The sequence below is a fragment of the Scyliorhinus canicula genome, chromosome 3, assembly GCF_902713615.1.
Source record: "Scyliorhinus canicula chromosome 3, sScyCan1.1, whole genome shotgun sequence".
Lineage (NCBI taxonomy): Eukaryota > Metazoa > Chordata > Chondrichthyes > Carcharhiniformes > Scyliorhinidae > Scyliorhinus > Scyliorhinus canicula.
The window spans coordinates 88,473,809-88,499,507 of record NC_052148.1 but is presented as its reverse complement, the minus strand read 5'-3'; the positions used below and the strand labels follow the sequence as shown (position 1 = coordinate 88,499,507).

The window sequence follows — 25,699 nt, the reverse complement described above, 5'->3', positions numbered from 1 at the left end:
GTTTCTGATTGCAAGAGGTAATTGAGGTAAACTTTGGAATCTTTATCCGGTTCACAATTCACTTACTCAGCCCTGTTCTCCAAAGATAACATTCCCCAGCACAACAGGAATTCTTAAGTCCCAAGGAGTATTTGAACATTTCAGTCCTACATCCTTCAATCCCATTTGTCATTAGATATTTGTCAAATCTGTCTGCAATCTCTAACACCATCCTCATCATCAGTGTCAAAGACTGAGGAGAGGTTGAGAGGACAAGGAGAAACAGCCACAATCACAGCGAGTATCATTGTACCTTTAATAAGAGTTATTTCAATAGAGTGAAAACTGTGTTGGAAGTGTTCAAACATGAATTTCGCAAAGACTGGCATGGATTTAGGAGGCAACAACACATTCAAGGACTTTGGAGAAGAAAAGGAAGTTGGAGATGAGATGATATTAGCAAGCATGGTGGGTCAAAATAAAAGTTAATCAATAGCTAAGGGATTGGCTGCATGAACTTTAATTAGGATCAACATGATTATAGAAACAAGCCTATTTCTCTCAAATTACTTGTGATGCACTTAATTAAGCAAGGTACATTAAGAATGTGATGAGGCCCAGCCAGTACAATAAATTAGCCAAGTGTTAAATTAAGTAACTAAAGTTTATAAGCTCTAGATTTTCTGAGTTGCTATTGGCAATCGTAGGATGTTTTAGATCAAGTGGTCTAAAAGCTGAAACATGTAAATAAATATTTAGTTTGGTCTGGACATTTAGTATTGCACACCAGGAGGAAATACTGGATGTGAAGGATAGCGTGCCCTTTATGTAGCATGGCTGACTTTTCTGCCTAATTAATAATGGAAATCGGAAGAACTATGTTATCAGCATAGTATGCTTTGTGTCCAATATCCCAATGCATATTCTCAATGTGTGATGCTTTGTGGCAAAGAATCCAAAAGTAGAAAACAGCACCGATGATTTTTATGACTTGATTTTTAACTCATTACACCAAGTAATCATTCGGAGATTAATATTATACTAGAGAGTCATTAACTTGATGTTAATTAACTGGAAAATAAAGTACCCTTGGATTAAATGCCAGACTTCGATGATCAAGGGGATCCATAACAGATGGATATGGCTCAAAAATGACTACTTTTCTGGGAGATTCCAGAGCAGATCGGCACATGGACACTAACAAATCCACCACCTGCAATAACAAAAGAAAGTTAGTTGGAAGTATAGTCACCTAAATATGGCTAAGAGTGCAGGCACCATACCCACCAGCAGTGTGCATGCAGATTTTTATTTTAATGCGAGTGGATGAGGCTGCCAACCAGGATTATTTGGACTGAAACTTATCACAATTGTCTATAATCACAAGTAGCTTTTAATGAGATCAACAATTAGCTGTTAAGTTTAACTCAGCAGATAGCATTTTTCTTCTACATTATAAAGTTATGGCTTCAAACTTCACTTCAAACCTCAAGCACATAATCCTGGCTGGCATTTCACTGCAATAGTGAGGAGTGCTGGAATGTCAGAGAAGACAGCCATATTTAAGCCTGCTCCGCCATTCAATAAGATCATGACTGATCTTTTTGTGGACTCAGTTCGACTTATCCGCCCGCTCAGCAGAACCTTTTATTCCTTTACTGCTCAAAGATCTATCTACCTTTGTCTTAAAAACTCTCAATTAGGTAGCCTTAACTGCTTCTGTGGGCAGGGAATTCCACAGATTCACAACGCTTTGGCTGAAGAAGTTCCTCCTCAATTCAGTCCGAATCTGCTCCCCCTTATTTTGAGATTATGCCCCCTAGTTCTGGTTTCACCCGCCAGTGGAAACAACCTCCCTGCTTCTATCCTATCTATTCCCTTCATAATTTTATATTTTTCTGTCAGATCCTCCCTCATTCTTCTAAATTCAACGAGTATCGCCCCAGTCTACTCAGTCTTTCTTCATAAGCCAATCCTCTCAACACAGGAATCACTCTAGTTAATCTCCTCTGCACCCCGTCCAGTGCCAGTACTTCCTTTCTCAAGTAAGGAGACCAAAACTGTACACAGTAATCCAGGGGTGGGATTCTCTGCGAACCGGCGGGGCGGGCCACTCTGGCGCCGAGGAGATGCGTGAACCACTCTGGCGTTGGGCCGCCCCAAAGGTGCGGAATCGTCCGCACCTTCAGGGTCTAGGCCGGCACCGGAGTTTTTGGCACCGCACCAGCCGGCGTGACAGGGCTTGGCACCGCGCCAACCGGCGCCGAAGGGATTCTGTCGGCCGGCGCGAGTTGGCACAAGCGCGGGAGCGGCAGCGTATGCTGGCATAATCCCAGTGCATGCGCAGGGGGGTTCTTCTCCGCACCGGACATGGCAGAGATTGACAGCGGCTGGTGCGGAGGGAAAGAGTGCCCCCACGGCACAGGCCCACCCGCGGATAGGAGGGCCCTGATCGCGGGCCAGGCCACCCCCCCGGGGCCAGATCCCCAGCGCCCCCCCCCCCCCCCCCCCCCCCCCCCCGAGGATTCTGCAGCCTGCCCGTGGAGCCCGGTCCCGCCGGAAAGGACCTGTTGTGATTTACGCCGGCGGGACCAGCCAAAAACGGGCGGCCACTCGGCCCATTGCAGGCTGGAGATTCGCCGGGGGCGCCACTGCCAATGGCCCCCGACCGGCATGACGTGATTCCCGCCCCCGCCAAAACCCCGGCGCTGAAAAATTCGGCAGCCCCTGGATTACTGTGTACATAAAATTCATAATTTTATATTTTTGATGGCTGTAAAAGAGCTATCCTAATAGCACTTTCCAGCTATTGGTGTGTAGCCTGATAGGTTAAAACACTTGAATTACAGTATTATCAAGATGCCAAGTATCCAACGTTCCCAGTTTCTAACTGAAGGACTAATTATTCGGGCCTGATCATAGGCAACACAGTTAAGAACAATTTTAGTTCCTTGACAGGAACGCTGAGATCATGTTGTAGTTCCTCAACCATTGTTAAGACCGGCTAATAGCTTAAAACTGTTTATGCATCAAACAGCATAAAAGATCCTTAGAGTCTGCACATTTCAGCCAAAAACTAGATCATGCACTTGTAACTTGTAAAGTAACTGAGGCAGATGTGATGAGTGGATGATCCACTTCAGCCTCCCCAGGTGGTCCCAGCAACACAGATGCCAGTCATCAGCAAATTTGCTTCCTTCCTCATGATATCAAGAAGTGGTTGAAGGCACTCGATACTGCAAAGGCATAGCTCTGACAATATTCTGGCAACAGTACTGAAGACTTGAGCTCCTGAACCTGCTCTGCCCTTAGTCAAACTGCTCCAGTACAACTACAACACTGGCATCTACCTTAATGTGGAAAATTGCCTAAATATGTCCTGTACACAAAAAGCAGGACCAATCTAACCCCACCAATTACCACCCAGTCTACTCTTGATCATCAGTAAAGTGATGTAAGTGGTCATCAGGGTTATCAAGCGGCACTTGTTTTAGCAATAACCTGCTAACTGATTTCAGCTTGCATTACGCCAGGAATATGCAGCTCCTGACTTTGTTACAACCTTGGTTAAAACATGTACAAAACAGCTGAACTCCAGAGATGAGGCGAGTGTGACTGCCCTTAACATCAGGGCAGCAATTGACCGAGTGTGGCATCAAGGAGACCTCGCAAAATTGGAGTCAATTTAAAATAGGTGGAAACCTTCCACTAGGGGCAGCATGGTAGCATAGTGGTTAGCATAAATGCTTCACAGCTCCAGGGTCCCAGGTTCGATTCCTGGCTGGGTCACTGTCTGTGCAGAGTCTGCACGTCCTCCCCGTGTGTGCGTGGGTTTCCTCCGGGTGCTCCGGTTTCCTCCCACATTCCAAAGATGTGCGGGTTAGGTGGATTGGCCATGCTAAATTGCCCGTAGTGTCCTAAAAAAAAAGTAAGATTGGGGGGGGGGGTTGTTGGGTTACGGGTATAGGGTGGATGTGTGGGTTTGAGTAGGGTGATCATTGCTAGGCACAACATCGAGGGCCGAAGGGCCTGTTCTGTGCTGTACTGTTCTATTCTATTCTCTATTGGCATCATCCTTGCACAAACGAAGATGGTTCTGATGCTTGGAGGTCAATCATCTCAGTTGCAGGACATCACTGTCGGGAGTTCATTTGTGTAATGTCCCAGGCGCCTCCACCTTCTGTTGTTTAATCAATTACTTTCTTTCCATCATAAGGTCATGATGTGGAGGTGCCGGCGTTGGACTGGGGTGAGCACAGTAAGAAGTCTTACAACACCAGGTTAAAGTCCAACAGGTTTGTTTCAAACACTAGCTTTCGGAGCACTGCTCCGAATCTGATCACACGAACCTGCCTCCCATCCATGGACTCCATCTACACCTCCCGCTGCCGGGGGAAAGCAGGCAGCATAATCAAGGATCCCTGCCACCCGGCTTACTCACTTTTTCCAACTTCTTCCATCGGGCAGGAGATTCAGAAGTCTGAGAACATGCACGAACAGACTCAAAAACAGCTTCTTCCCCACTGTCACCAGACTCCTAAATGACCCTCTTATTGACTGACCTCATTAACACTACACCCTGTATGCTTCAACCGATGCCAATGCTTATGTACTTACATTGTATATCTTGTGTTGCCCTATTATGTATTCTCATGTATTTTCTTGTATTTTCTTGAATTTTGTTTAATTCCCTTTTCTTCCATGTACTGAATGATCTGTTGAGCTGCTTGCAGAAAAATACTTTTCACTGTACCTCGGTACACGTGACAATAAACAAATCCAATCCAATCCAATCCTTCCTCAGGTGAATGAGGAAGGAGCAGTGCTCCGAAAGCCAGTGTTTGAAACAAACCTGTTGGACTTTAACCTGGTGTTGTAAGACTTCTTACTGCCATCATAAGGTCAGAAGTGGTGATGTTTGCTGATGACTACACATTGTTCAGCCACATCCGCAACTCCTCGGACATTGAAGTAGTTCATGTTCAAATGCACCAAGACCTGAACAAGTTCCAGGCTGGGCTGACAATTGGCAAGGAACATTTTTGTCACACAAGTGGGCGGCACGCTGGCACAGTGATTAGCACTGCTGACTCACAGCGCCAGGGACCCAGGTTCGATCCCAAACTTGGGTGACTGTGTGGAGTTTGCAAGTTCTCCACGTGTTTGCATGGTTTCTTCCGAGTGCTCCGGTTTCCTGCCACTGTTGAATGTTGTGCAGGTTAGATGGCTTGGCCATGCTCAATCTCCCCTTTGGGTGGGATTTCAGGAATAGGTGGGGGGGTACTGGGCCTAGGGGTGGGGTTGTCTTTCGAAGGGTCAGTGCAGACTCAATGGGCTGAAAGGCCCCCTTCTGCACTGTAGGGATTCTATGATTCGAAGTGCCAGGCAATGATCATTGCCTACAAGACAGAATCTAACCATCACGCCTTGACATTCAATGGCATTACCATCATTGAAATAATAATAACTGTAATATTAATTGCTTATTGTCACAAGTAGGCTTCAATTAAGTTACTGTGAAAAGCCCCTAGTCGCAACATTCCGGGGCCTGTTCGGGGAGGCTGGTACAGGAATTGAACCTGCTCTGCTGGCATTGTTCTGCGTTACAAGCCAGCTGTTTAGCCCACTGTGCTAAACCAGCCACCACTATATCCCACAATTAACATTGTGGGGGTTACCATTGACCAGAAACTGACTGGACTAGCCATGTAACCATGTGGCTGAAAGAGCTGGTCAGAAACTTGGAATCCTGTGGTAAATACCTCGGGCGCGATCCTCCACTCCCCACGCCGGGTGGGAGAATCACGGGAGGGCCGGGCGACTCACGACACATTGCCCTGGCACCCCCCCGCAATTCTCCCACCCCCTCCGCTCGGAGAATCGGCACTCGCCGTTTTTCACGGCAACCGCCGATTCTCTGGCTCGGATGGGCCGAGCGGCCTGCCTTTCCCGACCGGTTCATGACGGCGGCAACCACACCTGGTCGCTGCCGTCGTGAACATGGCGCCAAAGTATCGTTTGTGGCTTGTGGGGAGCGGAGAGGGGAGTGAGCATCACGGCCGAGTTCACGACGGCCCTCCCGATGCCGCGCGGGAGCGGAGAATTCCGCCCCTCACATGCTGACTCCCGAAAGCCTATTCATCATCTGCAAAACACAACTCAGAAGTGTGATGGAATACTCTCCACTGGCTTCTTCCTATGCGGTTCAAACAACACCAAGCTTGACACTATCCAGGACAAAGCAGCCAATTGATTGGCATCCCGTCCACAAACATTCACTTCCTCCACCGCTGATGAACAGTGGCTGCATTGTGTACGATCTACAACAACCACAGCAGGAACTCACCTTCTGAGGCAGCATCTTCCAAACCCATGACCTCTACCACCTAGAAGGACCAGGGCAGCAGACACATGGGAACAACACCGTCTGGAACCTCCTCTCCATGGCTCTCACCATCCTGGCTTGGAATATCACTGTTCCTTCACTGTCGCTGGATCAAAATCCTGGAATGCGCTCCATAATAGCACTGTGGGTGTACCTGGACTGCAGTGGTTCAAGAACGCAGCTCACCACTACCTTCTCAAGTGTAATTAGGGATGGACAATAAGTGACATCCACATTCTATGACTGAATGAAAAAATACAATTCTGGCACTTATATCATAACTGTAAGCGTAGTGCCTTTTAAGCCATGGCCAGTACGCTGGGAGATTGAAGCTTGCAGTGTTTATTTAGGTTCTGTGAAGCAGTCTTGGCCTCTTGGTTATTTGATCCGCCTTCCCTTTCCACATAAGAGCAACTCAACTGCAGGATCAAAACTTCATGGATTCCCACCCAGATGCGCACCGTTAGGAGCAAAGCTCATTCATTGTGCATGAGACCCTCAAGTCCAGCACTCGGTTAAGCCATGCTTTCCATGGTCTGAGCACAACATTAATAGGATTCCTCTTCAATTGGTCCAAAATGGTTGTGCTGAACTCCTCCACATGCCCTGTGCCCCTCCCATATCAATTTTCCAAGCTTGTTTTTACAACTGCATGATTCTTCAACGATTGTGAACATTGTGCTTTTGTACACTTTTGTAAAGGAGAGCAGCTTCCAACAAGGTCACCCCTATTATCCACCGTATATGTCCCTCCCAAACTCCTCCATTGTCACCACCTCCAAATTCTCACACCTCCTGTAATTATCCAGCTTCCCTTTCTAACCCTTGTCCCCATCATTGTACATGTCGGTATTCTGGTTCTCTCCTCTGAACCCTTTAATGTTGATGAACTCATGCTGTTTGTTGACCTGATCCTCCCCTTCCTGAGGCTACATACACACTTACTTTTTGGGACACCCCATGAGACCATTCAATATTCCACCATGACTTTTCAGCTGCTGGCATACAGAATACAGATGCTGCCATTGAACCTTACTGAGCCCTCTGTCTCCTAATACTGTGACTCACACCCCTAGGACCAAATGTCTTAATTGACTGACCATGCCCTGCATACCATTCTGTATATGACCATCACTGCATAGAGACTCCCTCCCCTGCCCAACACCAGGACCAAGACATGCGTGTCATGTAGAGTCCTCTTAACATGGCCCATACAGCCCCAGGATTGTCTTTTCAATATGTCCCCAACAGCGCGACCTCAGTCTCAGGACAATCTTTTCAATATGCTACAACAGCATGGCCTCAGCCCCAAGAGAGTCTCTGAACCTTCCCCAGAGAGTCTTTTACTTTTTGCCCCCGGATGGTCTTTAACTCTTCCATTCTGCACCTTGACTGCACCCCCCGCCCCTCTCCCCCAACCCCACTTCCCCAACATATCCTGTCTCTGTCTCACTCTTGTCTTTCATCTTCCTCCGCCACCCAAATCCTGCCTCTGTTTCACCCCTCCCCATTGGTCATGCCCTTGTGCCCAGCATGGCATAGCTTGTGCTACAGGCACCTGAGAGTTTCAGTGTTAAAGGAAGATGAAAGCAGCTTCCACTGACCTCCAAGTCATGAATTAAGTGTCATTTGCCAGGTGCATGTCATTTAAACACAGTCGTAAAACAGACCATTCTAATTATCCATTGGAGAGGCACGTTGTTTAGTGGGGAACATGATTCTGGCGAGATGGCCTTTTAATGATGCTTTTGAATACAAGTAATTCCCAACATCGATCAGTGGGAAACTCGACCTGCCTTTAATCTGCCATCAAAGCCAGGAGAACAAAATTCCGAACTAAGTTCCCGCTGTTGGGCAACTTTCATTCCGCCACTGGCAGCAGTGGAAAATTGCACCCGCTGTTGGGAGGCAAAGAGTACTGAGACTCAATTTAGATTTAGATTTATTGTCATATGTACTGAGGTACAGTGAAAAGTATTGTTCTGCGTACAGTCAAGGCAGATCATTCCATACATGAAAAACATAGGACATATGATAAATATACAATGCAAATACATAGGCAGAGACATTGGGTGAAGCGTATGGAGTGAAGTGTTACTCAATCGAGAAGATGCATGGAGAGATCAGTTCAGTCCATTAGAGGGTAAAACTCAATGGGCGGGATTCTCCGTCCTGCCAGCCAGCCAACGGGATTTCACATTGTGGTCACCCCACGCTGTCGGGAAACCTGTTGGGCGTGGGTGTGCTGCTACCGAATTGGAGAATCCCGCCAACGGAGAATCCCGCAGAACAAGTGTGAGGCATACAACATTTGAAAACAATTGATTCCTGTTGTCATGGTTCTATTTAACTTGGATTCTGTGTATCAAAGCAGTGATCAAATAGCTTATGCTACCCACTCCTCCCATTACTACATGTTCCTTATTACCATTAGTTGTTTTAAACAGTGAAATCAGTCAGAAGAAATTGTCTATTAAACATTTGTGTACCTGGGCCCCTGTTGCAATTTCATCTGCAGCTTCATTCATTACTCCCAAAGTCTGGAAAGCAAATACACACAGCTCCCGCTCACATACTGTGGGCTGCAAGAAAGAAAACAGGACAATTAATATATAAACAAGATTTGAGTGCATTATGAAGAATGTAAATGTGCCAGATAATTAAATCTCTAGGAATACTGACAAACCACTACCGGAACAAATATAAGCTATTTTTCTCAAGTCATAGACATAGTCATAGAATTTACAGTGCAGAAGGAGACCATACGGCTCATCAAGGCTGCACCGGCCCCTGAAAGATCCCCTACCTAAGCCCACTCCTTCACCCTATCCCGGAAACCCAGTAACGCCACCAGTTTTGGACACCAAGGGCAATTTAGCGTGACCAATCCATCTAAACTGCAGATCTTTGGACTGTGGGAGGAAACCGGAGGAAACCCACACAGACACGTGAAGAACGTGCAGACTCTGCACATACAGTGATCCAAGCTGGGAATCGAACCCAGATCCTTGGCCCTGTGAAGCAACAGTGTTAACCACTGTGCTGCCGTGCCGCCCCTCATATAAATTGCTTAAATTTCCGCAGGACATTTCCTATTGCAAATCTGTTGATCCTCTTGATAAGTTGTAAAGCAACACTCCAGTAAGGACAGGGAAGGCACAAGGTCAGATTTTCCAGGCTTTGCCGACAAGCTTGGAGGTGGGAGTGCTGGTGCAATATCAGGGAGCGGGCAGGGTGGCTCCCAATTACAGTTTCTGCGTGGGGACATTTCCGAGAGGCAGGCAGGGATACGGATCAGCTGTCTGCTGAACGGAGGACGGCAGCCAATTAGCATACATAAGGCCCCATTTAGAGATGACTTATGTGGCGATTCAGCATCTGCTGGTGGCAGAGTGGCCCCATGGGAAAGCTGCCAGCTTAATGGAGGTGGCCTCCCTGCTACAGTCCAGGGGCCATCGGAGTTGGAAGCTCTATCCTCCAGACAGGAGGCCACAGGCAAGTAAGACCACCCTCAAAGTCCCAAGCACCTAACCTGAGGGGCTTTCCCCTCTGATCGCAGAGACTTGCTTGCTTTGACTCCCCCTCTGAGTTTTTATTTTAAATTTGATTTTCCAAGGGTGCCTCTATATTGAGATGCGCTCTTGTTCTCTTATCTGTATTAGCAAAGCACAACTCTCCCAATGGGACTGTCAAGGCTTCAGGGTGCTGGCCCTCTGATTAGACTGGCAGCATTTCTTAACTGGACAGCGAGTTTGGAATTGGTCATCTGGGAATATCCCTGTGCCAGTTTTGCTCCAGACAAGTGTGGGATCAGGACCCCAATTTGGTGCTGATGTCAGGTCCTGAATTCTGTTGAAAATTGAGCCCAGGGTTTCAAACCTACTATTTACAGATCTCAGCCGCCTTACTGGAATGAAGTCCCGGCGTTACTTAGAACATAGAACATAGAACAGTACAGCACAGAACAGGCCCTTCGGCCCTCAATGTTGTGCCGAACCATGATCACCCTACTCAAACCCACGTATCCACCCTATACCCGTAACCCAACAACCCCCCCTAATCTTACTTTTATTAGGACACTACGGGCAATTTAGCATGTCCAATCCACCTAACCCGCACATCTTTGGACTGTGGGAGGAAACCGGAGCACCCGGAGGAAACCCACGCACACAGGGGGAGGACGTGCAGACTCCACACAGACAGTGACCCAGCCGGGAATTGAACCTGGGACCCTGGAGCTGTGAAGCATTTATGCTAACCACCATGCTACCCTGCTGCCCCTAACTTAACCAAACTTAAGGACCAGTTTGGAAAATCTGAGGACAACCCATCAGGTTTTACGCTTCTATTTTTTTAATGGTCATTAATGGGATGGAATCGATGAAGATCGTTTCAGATTTCCTGAGAATAGTAAGTAGAGGGTAAGTAAGAGGGAGTGGGGAAGTTCAAAAACAATTTTCAAAGCTGAAAAAATAATCTGAATCAATAGATGAAAGTACTTTAGAATAACAAACGAAAAAAGTTTATAGGAAAGGCAGCCTCCCCGAACAGGCGCCGGAATGTGGCGACTAAGGGCTTTTCACAGTAACTTCATTTGAAGCCTACTTGTGACAATAAGCGATTTTCATTTTTCATTTCATTTCAGATAAATAGTAATTTACTGCAAACATTGAGGGGATTTTAAATTATCTGAAGATTTAAAGAAATAAAAAAATGCCAGTCCATTGGAAAGTTGGCATTTGATTCATTGTCTGGGAACCCCAGACGAGACAAGCAAGTCCATGATTTAACATATGCTCAAAAGGCAAGCGATGTATGCTGGAAATGTGATTCAGGTACCACACCCTCTGGGGCAATTTTCAGTAGGCACCAGCCAGGTGGTGGTCTGCTGTGCCTTGCACAACCATTCTGGATCTTTAAAGGAAGAAATCATGGAGAAAGAGAAACAGAAGAATGAGGAGGATGAGGAGGAGGAGAAGGATGCGGACAGTGATACCTACAGATGTAAATGTAGCTACAGTACTAGCAATGCGCGAAGGATGACTCATTTGGCCATATTTCTGCTGATCTGAGGCAGTGTTTCCATCTAGCACCCCATTCTGAAACCGTTGTGCCCATCCCCAGCACAAAGTTGTCCTGCAGTTAACAATCCATTCTTCTCACTGACACCAATTGCTAATTTTCTAGTCATGTCATTTTCCTCTAGGCTGAAGGTCACATGGCAGGCGACAGGCAACAAGGGCTGACAAGAGCTTTGAAATAAAGTTTAGAGTGCATTAACATTGACAATAAAAGTGGCAATATCACACATTTATATGCACCCAGGTGATTTTTCTTGTGGAACCAACAAGCCTTTCCCTTCCTTTTCTTTTTACTCTTTGTGATGACACCCCTGTGGCTTCAGCAGAACGAAAGGCAGGCTTCTTGCCATCCCCTGCAAGCAATGCTGCTCGATGGGCCTTTACAGTCTGCGGCATCATGATCTCAGATAACCAGTGGGACAGTCATCCCTCATTGAGATTCTATCAGCAGAGTTGTTGTCACATTTTCTAATACAGAATAGTTCCATTCGGCCCCTTGCTGGGGTCCCTTTAAATACTGAGGCCTAAAAGGTCAGTTGCATCACGACAATGTCTCTCCGTGCTGATTGGATGGAGAACCCAGAAGCTGCGGCTGGTAAAAGAGCCAAGATAACACCAGCTCCATAAACTTTCAAGTTCCTGACCTGTTTTCCACCAACTCTGCTACAAGTGGATTCAAACATTAAAATTGTGTCCATTTAATGCTCTACACATGCTGTCTGACCTTTTGAGTGTTCCCACCATTCAAATTTCAGTCTCAACATAATGTTGTAGGTGGTTATGTTACAAGGTTAGCAATTCAAATAATATGGGGCAGGATTCTCTGCAGCCCCGTGGCGAATTCACGTTTGGCACAGGGACAGGGAATCAACATTCACGCCGAAATTGGGCCCAGCGCTGCTCTGGCGATTCTCTGGGACCTGAGAATTGGCGATTTCGCGATTTACCCCGCGTGGCTGGGGCAGGGGGGGGGGGGGGGGGGGGGGTGGGCATTGACAGAGGCCCGCCCAGCGATCCTCCGCTCCCGACTGGCCGCGTTTCCGACAGTGTGGAACTAACATGCTATGGCCAGTCGGGACTCTCGCATGATGTCTGTGGACTCAGTCCACAGCCACTCTGGTGGGGAGCGGGGTGATCGGGCACCAGGGGGACCTTATGGGTGGCCACGGGAGAGATCGGGCCAGATGGATCTTCGGGTGCGCGGCTGATCAGGGGGGCCTACATCTTCCAGATGCCTCCGCAGTGTGAGTGCCTCGGCGGGGCCAATGGAGGTCGCCGTCGTGCGCATGAGTGGACTCAGAACCAGAGCTGCAGGGACCCGCAGCCACAGCTGTGTGAAGCTCTCCGGGTCCCTGCTAGCCCCTTGAAGGTAGGTGAAACGGCTTTTATTTTTTTCAGGAAACTGGGGAGTGCAATGCCAGTGTTTTTACACCGGCGTGGGGACGTAACCCCATTTTGGTAGAAACCAGCCCATGATTTCAAATCTTACCATGACAGTTTGAGAAATGGAATACAATTTTTTAAAAATAGGTGAACATAGGTTACTTTTTTAACAGCTGGCATCAGTAAAAATTAGAATCAAGTTATTGAATTAGTGTAAAACCCAAGCTAGTTCTCTCATTTCCTTTAGGAAAGGAAACCTGTCATTCTTATCTATTTTTTATCTAGTTATGTGACTCCAGAATGCATGCCAACATGGTTCACGTTTAACTGCTCTACGTTCAGCAAGCATTTAATTGCATCAGAAGAACACATTTCACTGCAAAGGTTCAAGAAGAAGCTCCACCTCCACGTTCCCAGGGCAACTATCGATTAATGATGCTAACATCCCATGATTGAATCAAAAGCAAAAGTGAAAATCTCCCTGTACTAAACTACAAATCCAATCAGGGACCAAAGTTGCACTTTGACCGTAAGGAATTCGACAATGAATTCCATGTCACTTATTTTCACCATGTAGCTCAAAGTTACTCCAGACTTGGATAATGAACAGAGGTGGGTTCAGGTCTACTTCAGAGGTCTGCTAATTTATTCTAGAAAATGGAAGTAAGGTTTATTGCATCGTAATTTTATTTCCTTTTTGCAAATTAAATTAGATAAAGTAGTGTATGAATACCCCTCCCAAACAATAAGCATAGAATTGTCCAGCAGAGTCTCCAAGATCTTGTTACTCAAGCTATTGCAAGAAAGTAGGGCGCGATTCTTCACTCCCCACGCCGGGTGGGAGAATCGCGGGAGGGCCGGGCGACTCATGACATGCTCCCCTGCCCCCCCCCCGCGATTCTCCAATCCCCCGTTCAGAAGAATCGGCACTCGCCGTTTTTCACGGTGACCAGCGATTCCCCGGCCCGGATGGGCCAAGCGGCCTGCCGTTCCCGACTGGTCGCTGCCGTCATGAACATGGGCGGTAAATGCTCGTTTGAAGCTTGTGGGGGGCGGAGAGGGGAGTGAGCACCACGGCCGTGCTCGGGAAGGGACTGGCCCGCGATCGGTGCCCACCGATCGTCGGGCCAGCGTCTCAAAGCGACACAATCTTTCCCCTCCGCCGCCCCACAAGATCAAGCCACCATGTCTTGCGGGGCAGCGGAGGGGAACACGGCAACCGCGCATGCGCGGGTTTGAGCCGTCAACCGTCGTGACGTCAGCCGTGCATGCGGGGGTTGGAGCCGGCCAACCTGCGCATGTGCGGCTGATGTCACTTAGGCGCCGCCGTCGCGTCATTCTCGGCGCGCCACCTTGACGCAAGCGTCAAGGCCCGGCAGCCGAGAGTTACGGAGCGCTGCTCCTAGCTCCCCGGGTGGGGGTGAATAAGGTACGAGGAGTGGCCTTCGAGGCCGTCGTGAAACTCGGCCGAGTTCACGACAGCCTTCCCGATTTATCGCGGGAGCGGAGAATTCCGCCCGTAGTTTTGTAAAAAGGTCAATGCATTCAATGCGATACCATCAATATCCAGCGGTTGGTAGTATTAGCAAATTACACCAATTATTCAACAGTAAATATGCATATTAGAAACAGAGGGCCCGGAGTTTCAGGTCCATTTGTCGCCGGGCCAGAATGGGATTTGCGCCAGCAAGATTGGTTACATGAATTCTAGAAATTTACATTAATGTTAGCGTGATTAGGTGGCTTTACGCCATTCCTTTTAGCCTCGAGTGTTGTTTTCTGCCTCCATACCCACCTCCCCCGGCAGTGCAATGTCACACTGGTGTGAATCAGTATGAGAACCACGCCTGGGATGTGGAGTTGCCAAGGTTCAGGGGTTGGAGGCTGAGACTGGACAGTGCCCCTGGCAGTGGAGGGGGCAAACCCTTGTCCACAAAGGAACGGGACTTCCCATTATGTGTTGTGGGGGAGTTGGGAGGGTGAGAGGGGGCACGTTGAATAACGCATTGGGGTGATGGCGATGATTGCCCCCTGATTCTTCGGTAGTGCAGGGGTCGCCCTCTATGGCCGTGGAGGGTGGGGGGAGGGGGGCTGGAGGAAAGCATGTTTTAGCACAGATCGGGGCACGCTTTCAAGTTGGCGCTCCGATCTCTGTGTAGCTGAGCTTGCCTGCTCTATCAGGCTCCGCTTCGCCAGAGCGTAACCCCTGGTTTGTTTTTTCCAAAGAGTGTCAGAAGATCTGGTCAGTAAGCCTGGGTATGTTTCTGGAGAGACACACGCTGGTTTTTAGTCAGAACCTGACACTTTGCTATTTTTAAAACAAAAATTCTGCCCATAATTAGTGGAATATTTATTTGTTATGATGTAGCATTCTTGTCTTTTGGTGCATTTTACGTGGGGCTGGTTTACCTCAGTTGGTAGGACAGCTGGCTTGTGATACAGAGAGACCAGCAGCTTGGATTCAATTCCTGTACTGGCTGAGGTTATTTATGAAGGCCTGCCTTCTCAACCTTGCCCCTCACCTGAGATGCCGTGATCATCAGATTACATTACCAGCAGTCAGCTCTTTATGGTCATCTGGGACAATGGCGATATTACAGTTGGTGATTAAATCACACTAACTTAAATTACAATTATCATGTCAGCCAATATTTTAAACAGTTCCCTCATGTCATGGATTGTACCCTTTCCTTTCAAATCTGCTGTCATCAAGCATCACTCAGAAGTACCATCCGTCCTGTCTTTGCACATGACAGGCCCTCATAATTTATTTTTATTATTATTTTATTAGTCACACAGCACAGAAACAGGCCCTTCAGCCCACCTCATCTGTGTCGATCATCAAATACCAATCTCTACTAATCCCCTGTACCAGCAAATCTTCCTTTCCTTTCCAAAATCCTTAATAAGTTGACACCTTCCAAATCCATACCTACCTTTCCGACAACTGCAATTAGGTTTCTAACCCATTTTACATCAATAAAATGGCCCTAAAGATTAGGTTCCAATCAAAGACACAAATTATGTCCTCCATGACTGTCATGGTGATACGTTACCCCTTGAGATCCTTCTTTCATGAGCTTTCTGCAGCTTTTAATATGATTGCCACACCAGGCTTCTTCTCCATCAATCCTGCATCTGCAACTTCCTGAACCCCACAATATTCACATAACTCCTCAAGTTCTGGCCTTCTGTGTCCCCCCCACATCCCAACCCACCCCTGCTCTCTTCTCCCCACCATTAGCAGCCAATCAGTTAGCTGTCTCGATCCTAAGCTCTGACGTTCCCTCACAAAAACATCTCCACCTCTCTTTTTGATACTTTTTAAAACAAACTTTTGACCAATCCTTGAGTCCTGTTATTTTCTTCTTTGGTTTCGTATCAATTTTTGTCTCATGGTCCATCTATGATGCAGTTTGGGATGTTTTCCGATTTTAATATAAGTGTAATTAATTTTTTATTGAATTATCTGTTCCTATATATTTCAGCCTCGTCTAAATCAAAATATTAAGTGTGAAAAAGCGACTGACGTCTTCTGCAGATTGCACGCACTCTTTGCAAGCCATCCTAATATTATTTATAGTGCACGAATATATGATCAGATATTTCAGATCTACTCGTCACTTTTGTAAAACACCAGGAGATTGACCTCCATTATTGTTTCCAACACTGAAACAGCAATGAATATATTTCATATGGGGTGTTGTTTTGCTGGTGTTAGATAAATGGAACTCGGGAGAAAGATCACATTATTCATTCTTGTTCGCAACATTTAGTATTGTTATATCATTTTCAGAAGATTGAAATGAATCTGTTAATGTACCATGGCCTGAAATGGCTACTTACATAACATTGTTATTGATTCTTATTGAAATAGCTTTCTCAAGCCTTTATTTGATGTGAACATGTATTCAAAGCCATTTTTGGCAAATCTATCCCATTTTCTTTGACCATGGCTGAATTATTTCTACTGACTTCTACTGGAGGTTGCCTATGTGAAAAAATCAGATGCTAACTATGTTCTGCTCAGCTACGTTGCTCCTCATGGAGAATAGCCTGTTAACACTCACTGCATAGATACACATTTTTAGAAAAAGCATTTGAGCGCAGCACATAAAAGCTGCCATTGTTTGTCAACCTGTATCTTTGAAAAAGTATGTGGACTACAGAAAAGTACAGTATACTGGGGAATGAGGGGATATGTATTGCTATGGTGTTGACTTTGGAAAGTTCAACTACCGATCAAGGTTTCAGCACCTCAGAAACCATGAAAGACCTCATAGTTTGCCAGGAATCTGAACCCTTCCTCTCAGCTTTTATGCCGACGCAGAAATTCTTCTTGATTATTTCAAGGTTGCTTCTTGTTTCTTCAGACGTGCCGTATTTGCCTAATGTAGCATTACGTTCACTTACACCCACATTATACATCTTCATCACTTTTCTACCTTTGAAAAGAAAATAATGAATGGCTAACCATTAGCATTTTAATGGTCTCTGTAACACGCACAGCTGAAACATTACGAGACAGCACGAACCATATTGCATTATTAATGGTCGCTTCATTGAATTTGGAAAGTACCCTGAGTTGAAGTGCTTTGAAAAACTGCAGGCTTCCCAGTCACAACTCATGTATAATCTCTTCTTCCTGGTTCTTTTTGGACATGAAAAGAATGCTGCTCTATCACATTTTTAAAAATGATCATTCACGGTATGTGGGTGTCGCTGGCTAGGCCAGCATTCATTGCCCATTCCTAGTTGCCCTTGAGAAGCTGTTGGTGAACTGCCTTCTTAAACCTCTGCAGTCCATGTGATGTCGGTACACCCACATTGCTGTCAGGGAGGGAGTTTCAGGATTTTGACCCAGTGACAGTGAAGGAACGGTGAAATATTTCCAAGTCGGGATGATGAGTGGTTTTGGAGCGCAAATTCCAGGTGGTGGTATGCACAAGGTATTGGTGTTGCTTCATCATCATAGCAAACTGATGCATGTTTCAGAGAATGGCTTACTGTTTCTAATGAGCTAACTCGCAAACACGGCAGACACCAGTAACTATGGATTATTACTTTGCTTAAGTGAGGGGATGCCTTACACTCTCTGCCATCAATGAGGCATGGAATACTGCTTATTCTCATTAAATATAAAGCACATCAGCATTCAACATCTGGACAAACAGCGAGAAATAAATACTTGATGTGTAAGGCTGAAATTCTACTGCTATTCTGGTGTCAGTGTAAAGCTGCTTCAGGTGTACATCAAGACTTAGCCAGTCGTATAATTCGCAGGTCAGGTCCTGATCTAAAGACAAGACTGTGACAGCCACTCCAGTAATCCATCTAATTTTGCAGAAGCTTCACAGTGTGTGGAACATTCTCCATTTCAATGCACAGTTGGGTGCAAAAAGTGCTGCTGTGCTCTGTTGGACCCCCTGAATACACTACAAAATGAAAAGGCCAAAATGGGGAAGTCCAGTACCCAGCATTGGTCTCAATAAATGTGCACAGAAGCCAGAACTCTGTAGAAGGATCATTTAGATCCACGAGGTTAACTCAGTGTTTCTCTCCACAGATGTTGCCAAACTTTCTGAGTTTATCCAGCATTTTCTGTTTTTATTTCAGATTTCCAGAATCTGCAGTATTTTGCTTTTATTTTATTGTAATATTGTAACCCTGATTCTGAGGCCCACCACAAGTAATGTGCATGCCAGCAGTGCAGCTTGTAATTTGGGATCTTAAGTATTTTAAACACATTTTTTTGACAGCAAGGTCTGTGGAAGGAAATACAGGCTTTTGAAATGTGGATACTAAAACATATGATAAACATTTCATCAATGGACCACAAGAGCTAAATTCAGACGGTCTTATTTCTGATATTTGTGACATGGAAATTGCTGATCAGGAGTCCAGATGTGTTTTGGTGGCAGCACATTGGGTGCATTATAAGACCATAAGACATAGGAGCAGAATTAGGCCACTTGGCCCATCGAATCTGCTCCACCATTCAATCATGGCTGATATTTTTCTCATCATCATTCTCCTGCCTTCTCTCCATAATCCTGATCCCCTTATTGATCAAAAACCTATCTATCTCTGTCTTAAGGACACTCCAAGATTTGGCCTCCACAGTATTCTGCAGCAAAGATTTCCACAGATTCACCTTTAACATGTAACCTGAGAATGAGTAAAGCAGATTGAAGAGCAGGCAAAACAAGTAGTAGTTATTGCTTTTTCTATGGTCAGCTTGGGGCCAGCGTCATTATCATTTCTAAATTGATCTGCTCACAGAGCTGTGTAGAAGTGAAATTTATTTATCTGATAACCTATATTTGTCTTTTCGATTAAGAGGCAATTCCACATAATTTATGGAATTACCCTTGTTCTATACACAAAAAAAATCTACTTTACATTACCAGCAGCTGCCACTGTTCGCATCGCTGATATCCAGTGGAGAGCTGCCGACTCTGCTTCCATCCCCAGGACCGTTAATCGTGAGGGAGCCCCAAAGGCATCAATGATAGGCACTAAATACAGCAAGCTTTCCTCAATGGAGGTGATATGGGGCTCCTGCTGGCTCTCTAGCTGGCCTGGAAGATCCATGTCACCTCGATTAAATTCCACCCATTGAATCAGAAAGTGTCACGACACAAAATTAGACCATTCAGCTCATCAGGTCTGTGCCAGTGCCCAGTAAATCTGTGAAAAAGACAAGGCTGAGGCATTCTGAATAATCTTCAACCAGAAGTGCCGACTGGATGATCCATCTCGATCTCCTCCTGAAGTCCCCAGCATCACTGATGCCAGTCTTCAGCCAATTCGATTCACTGCAACGGCTATAGGGGGTCCTGACAATCAATCCCCCTCACCCACTATCAGTATCCTGGTGGTTACCGTTACCATTTACCAGAAACTGAACTGGACAAGCGATACAAATACAATGGCTATAAGAGCAGGTCAGAGGCTAGGAATCCTGTGGCGAGTAACGCACCTCCTGACTCCCCAAAGCCTGCCCACCACCTACAAGACAGTCAGATGTGTGATTGAATACTCTCCACTTGCCTGGATGAGTGCAGCTCCAACAATGCTCAAGAAGCTCAACACCACCCAAGACAAGACAGCCTGCTTGATTGGCACCATCTCCACAAATATTCACTCCCTCCACCACCAATGCACAGTAGCAGCAGTGTGTACCATCTACAAGATGCAAACAGGAACTCACCAAAGCTCCTAAGGCAGCACCTTCAAAACCCATGACCACTATTATCTAGAAGGATAAGGGCAGCAGATAATTGGGAACATCTCCAATTGGAAATTCCCCTCCAAGTTACTCACCACCCTGACTTGGAAATATATCGCTGTTCCTTCACTGTTGCTGTGTCAAATTCCAGGAACTGCCTCCCTAATAGCACAGTGGTTGTATCTACACCACAGGGACTGCAGCGTTTTAAGAAGGCAGCTCGCCACTATCTTCTCAAGGGCAATTAGGGATGGGCAACAAATGCCGGCCTAGCCAGTGAAGCTCACGTCCCGTAAAAGTGAATTTTTAAGAAGTCCACAAGCATTACCCAGACCTTCCTGTTACTTGCCATTTAAACTCCCAACTTGCTCACATGCCTATATGTTCATCCTTGGCCTGCTGAAATGCTCCAGTGAAGCTCAACTCAATCTGGAGGTACAAAACCTCATCAGCCGATGAAGCACATTACAGCATTCTGGACTCAATAACGAGTTCAACAAGTTCTATCCCCCTCTTAAACAGTAAAAAAAATCAATCACATTTCTCTGTCTCTGCATAGACAGTGCAGGAATCTCTTTTTCAGGACATTCTGAAGGGGAGGGTGAACAGCCAGTTGTTATGGTACACATCGGTATAAACAACAGTGGTTAACAAAAAGAGATAAGGTCCTAAAAGCAGAAAACAGGTAGCTAGGAGGCAATTTGGAAAGTGAGATCTCAAAGCTATTTATCTCAGGATTACTACCAGTGCTACGTGCCAGCTCGAGTAGATACAGCAGGATATCCAGAATGAACAGGTGGCTGAAAAGACGTTGTGAGAGGGAGGGTTTCAGATTCCTGGAGCATTGGGACCAGTTCTGGGGAGGTGTGATCTGTATAAACTGGACGGGCTATACCTGGGCACGACTGGGACAGATGTCCTTTGGGGGAGGGGGAGTAGGGTGTACTTGCTAGAGTGAGGGAGGGTCTAAACTAATATGGCAGACAAATTGGAACCTATGTAAGGATTCAGAGCGGAGAATCGGCGGCATTTGCGCCGGTGCGGTCGGTGCAGTGCTGGTCGGGGGCCACTCTATGCGGCCCCCCCCGCCAATTCTCAGCTGGGATGGACCGAGCGGCCGTAACAAAAAACCCGAGTCCCGCCGGCACCGTCCACGTGTGGTGGTCTTACCTTGCGGGACCTCGACGTGGAAGGATCTGGGGGCGGCCTGTGGGTGGTTGGGGGGGGGGGGGGGCTGCCCCCGGGGGGGGGGGGGGGGGGGGCTCCGCTGTGGCCTGGCCCGCGATCGGGGCCCACCAATCGGCAGGCCTACCTCTCGGGCTGGGGGCCTCCTTTCTTCCACGCTGGCCCCTTTAGCACTATGCCATGTTGCGTCGGCGCCGGTGTGGAGAAGGGAGCCACTGCGCATGCACGTGTTGGCGCCGGTGCCACTGCGCATGCGCGGAGACCGCGGCGCCCAGTTGATGCCGGGATCAGCAGCTGGAGCGGCGAGGGTCGCTCCAGTGCCGTGCTGAGGCCATGTTGACGCCGTCGAGAAAAGCGATGGCGTTTACGACGGTGTCAACACTTAGCCTCAGGATCAGAGAATCTCGCCCAATATTAGCACAGATGATGTGGAATGTGCACGGGTTGAGTTAAGAAACACCAAGAGGCAAAAAACAGTCATAGGGCTGGTATACAGATTACCAAATGTAATGTTGGGAATAGCATTAGACAGGAAATCGGAGATGCGTGTGGTAAAACATCAGTGATTAAGGGTGACTTTAATCTGCATATAGATTTGGTGTGTCAAATTAGTAACAGTACAATAGATGAGTGGCGCGATTCTCCACAAATGCGGAGAGTCGTGAAGGCTGCCGTGAAACTGGCCGTGTTTCACGGCAGCCTCCGCGTCCCCTCCCGGGACCCGATTCTGCTCCCCGGTCGGGGCTAGCAGTTGGGCCCCGTGAACCTCGGCATCGCAGGCTTAGCGGACTTCGCTAAGCCCGCGCGCCAAGGGTAACGGTGGCTGACGCGCACAATGACGTCAGCCGCGCATGCGCGGATTGGACGGCTCCAACCCGCGCATGCACGGATGATGTCATCACGCATATGCGTGAAACCCGCGCATGTGCGGGCCGTTATGCCCCTCAGACGCCCCGTGGACTGATCCAGTGGGGCGGCGGAGGAACAAAGAGTGCGCGGGGTTCGGACCCGCTGCCCGCGATCGGTGCCCACTGATCGCGGGCCCATGCCACCCTTGGCACGGCCATGGTGCGGCCATGCCAATCGGTGCCATGGTTCTCGAGAACGGCACTTTGCGGCCGTTTTCACGAACGGTGAGAGCAGGTGTGTTGGAGTTCGTGAAAACGGCCGTAAAGGCCTGGGAAATAGGCCTATCGGATAGGGGAGAATCGGCGAGCAGCGTTTCGTGTCGTGGGGCAGCCGTGTGGGGGGGGCGGGGGGGGGGGGGGGGAGAATAGCGGGAGGTCGGGAAAAATGTCAGGAAGGCCCTCCCGCTATTCTCCGACCCGTCGTGGGGGGCGGAGAATCGCGCCCGAGGAATTTCATGAGTACATACGGGATGGTTTTCTGAACCAATACGTCGAAGAATTACCAAGGGATCGGGCCACCTTGGACTGGGTATTGTGCAATGAGAAATGATTAGTTAGCAATCTAGTTGTGAGAGAATGCTTGGGGATAAGTGACCACAATATGATAGAATTCTTTATCAATATGGATCATGAGGTAGTTGATTCTGAGACCAAGGTCCTGAATCTCAATAAAGGTAACTATGATGGTATGGGGCATGAGCTGGCTATGACGGTCTGGGAAACCTTATTGAAAGGATGTACAGTGGACAGGCAAAGGCAGGCATTCAACGAACGAATAGGTGAACTCCAAAAATTGCTTATTCTTATTTACAAAGAACAAAGAAAAGTACAGCACAGGAACAGGCCCTTTGGCCCTCCAAGCCTGCACCGACCATGCTGCCCGTCTAAACTAAAATCTTCTACACTTCTGGGGTCTGTATCCCTCTATTCCCATCCTATTCATGTATTTGTCAAGATGCCCTTTAAACATCACTATCGTCCCTGCCACCACCTCCTCCGGCAGCGAGTTCCAGGCACCCACTACCCTCGGTGTAAATAAACTTGCCTCGTACATCTCCTCTAAATCTTGCTCCTTAAACATATGCCCCCAGCAATTGACCCCTCTACCCTGGGGAAAAGTCTCTGACCATCCACTCTGTCTATGCCCCTAATACTTTTGTGGACCTCTATCAGGTCACCCCTCAACCTCCTTCGTGAGAACAAACCAAGTTTATTTAATCTCTCCTCATAGCTAATGCCCTCCATACCAGGCAAAATCCTGGTAAATCTCTTCTGCACCCTCTCTAAAGCCTCCACATCCTTCTGGTAGTGTTGCGACCAGAATTGGACACTGTACTCCAAGTGTGGCCTATCTAAGGTTCTACACAGCTGCAACATGTCTTGCCAATCTTTATACTGAATGCCCCAGCCAATGAAGGCAAGCATGCCATATGCCTTATTGACTATCTTCTCTACCTGTGTTGCCCACTTCAGTGACCTGTGGACCTGTACACCTAGATCTCTCTGACTGTCAATACTCTTGAGTGTTCTACCATTCACTATATATTCCCTACCTGTATTAGACCTTCCAAAATGCATTACCTCACATTTGTCCGGATTAAACTCCATCTGCCATCTCCCCGCTCAAGTCTCCAAACGATCTAAATCTTGCTGTATCCCCTGACAGTCCTCATCGCTGTCCGCAATTCCACCAACCTTTGTGTCGTCCGCAAACTTACTAATCAGGCGAGTTACATTTTCCTCCAAATCATTTATAAATACTATGAACAGCAAAGGTCCCAGCACTGAATCCTGCAGAACACCACTAATCATAGCCCTCCAATCAGAAAAGCACCCTTCCATTGCTACTCACGGCCTTCTATGACCTAGCCAGTTCTGTATCCATCTTGCCAGCTCACCTCTGAACCCGTGTGACTTCACCTTTTGTACCAGTCTGCCATGAGGTACCTTATCAAAGGCCTTACTGAAGTCCATATAGACAACATCCACTGCCCTACCTGCATCAATCATCTTTGTGACCTCCTTGAAAAATTCTATCAATTTCGGCAAGAGGAGAAAGGGAATTGTGGCTAAACCATGGCTTACAGGGGAAATTAAGAGTAGCAGTAGATTCAAAGTGGAAGCATATAAATTAGCTTGAAAAAGCAATAGACCTGAAGGTTGGCAACAGTTTAAAATTCAGCACACATGGACCAAGGGATTGATTAAGAAGGGAAAAATACAAAATGAAAGTAAAAACTGACTGTAATAGCTTCTATTGGTATTTAAAGAGAAAAAGATTGACAAAAACGAATGTAGGCCCCTTACAGTCAGAAATGGGGAACAAAGAAAAGTCTGAGGAACTAAATTTGTACTTTGCTTCTGTCTTCACAAAGGGAGACATGTTGTACCGGAAGTTCTGAGAAGCACAAATTTTAGTGATGGGCTGAAGGAAATTAGTATTTGGGGAAATTAATGGCATTGAAGGCATATAAATCTCCAGGGCCTGATAATCTTCATCCCACAGTATTTAGGGAAGTGGCTCGGGAAATAGTAGATCCATTGGTGGCAATTTTCCAAAATTCTTTGGAATCTGGAATAGTTTCTACAGATTGGAATGTGGCTAATATAAGCCCGTTATTCAAAAAAGGAGGTAGAGAGAAAACAAGGAAATACAGACCTGTGAGCCTGACGTCGGTAGTAGAGAAGTTGCTAGAGTCCATTATCAAGGATTTCATAGCACAGCATTTGGAAAGCAGTGGTATAATCAGACAAAGTCAGCATTGATTTACAAAAGGGAAATCATGCTTGACAAATCTACAGGAATTCTTTGAAGATTTAACTGGTAGAGTTGGCTTTCAGACGGCTTTTGACACGATCTCAGATAGTAGATTACTAAACCTATGGGATTGCCGATAGTGTCTCGAGATGGATTGAAAGCTGGTTAGCAACAGGAAACAAAGAGTTGGAATAAATGGGTCTTTTTCCAATTGGCAGGCAGTGACTAGTGGGATACCACAGAGATCTGTGCTCAGTCCTCAACTGTTCACATTATATATTAATGATTTGGACGAAGGAACTAAATGTAGTATCTCCAAATTTGCAGATGGTACAAAGTTGGGTGGGAGGGTGAGCTGTGAGGAGAATACAGAGGGCTGAGTGAGTGGGCATATGTGTGGCAGATGCAGTATAATGTGGATAAATGTGAGGTTATCTACTTCAGGAGCAAAAATAGGAAGACAGATTATTATTTGAATGGGTGTAAATTAAGAGAGGTGGATATTCGCCAAGACCTTGGTGCATTAGTCACAGAAAATAAACACGCAGATACAGGAGGCAGTAAAAAAGCAAATGGTAAGTTGGCCTTCATAGTGAGAGGATTTGAGTACAGGAACATGGATGTTTCACTGCATTTGTATCGGGCGTTGGTGATGCTACATCTGGTATATTGTGTGCAGTTTTGGTGTTCTTATCTGAGGAAGGATTTTCTTGCTATGGAGGGAATGCAGCAAAGGTTTCCCTGGCTGGTTCCTGGGATGGTGGGACTGTCATATGAGGAGAGATTAAG

The 25,699-nt window shown here is 46.8% G+C and overlaps 1 protein-coding gene across 1 annotated transcript in view; it reads right to left on the bottom strand.

Moving 5' to 3' along the window:
- parp8 (poly (ADP-ribose) polymerase family, member 8) overlaps positions 1-25,699 on the bottom strand; it is a 531,112-nt gene that overhangs the window by 64,277 nt on the left and 441,136 nt on the right. Inside the window, 2 exon segments of the mRNA XM_038790867.1 lie at positions 1,067-1,192; positions 8,854-8,946. Of these exon segments, the coding sequence (XP_038646795.1) occupies positions 1,067-1,192; positions 8,854-8,946 (219 nt within the window).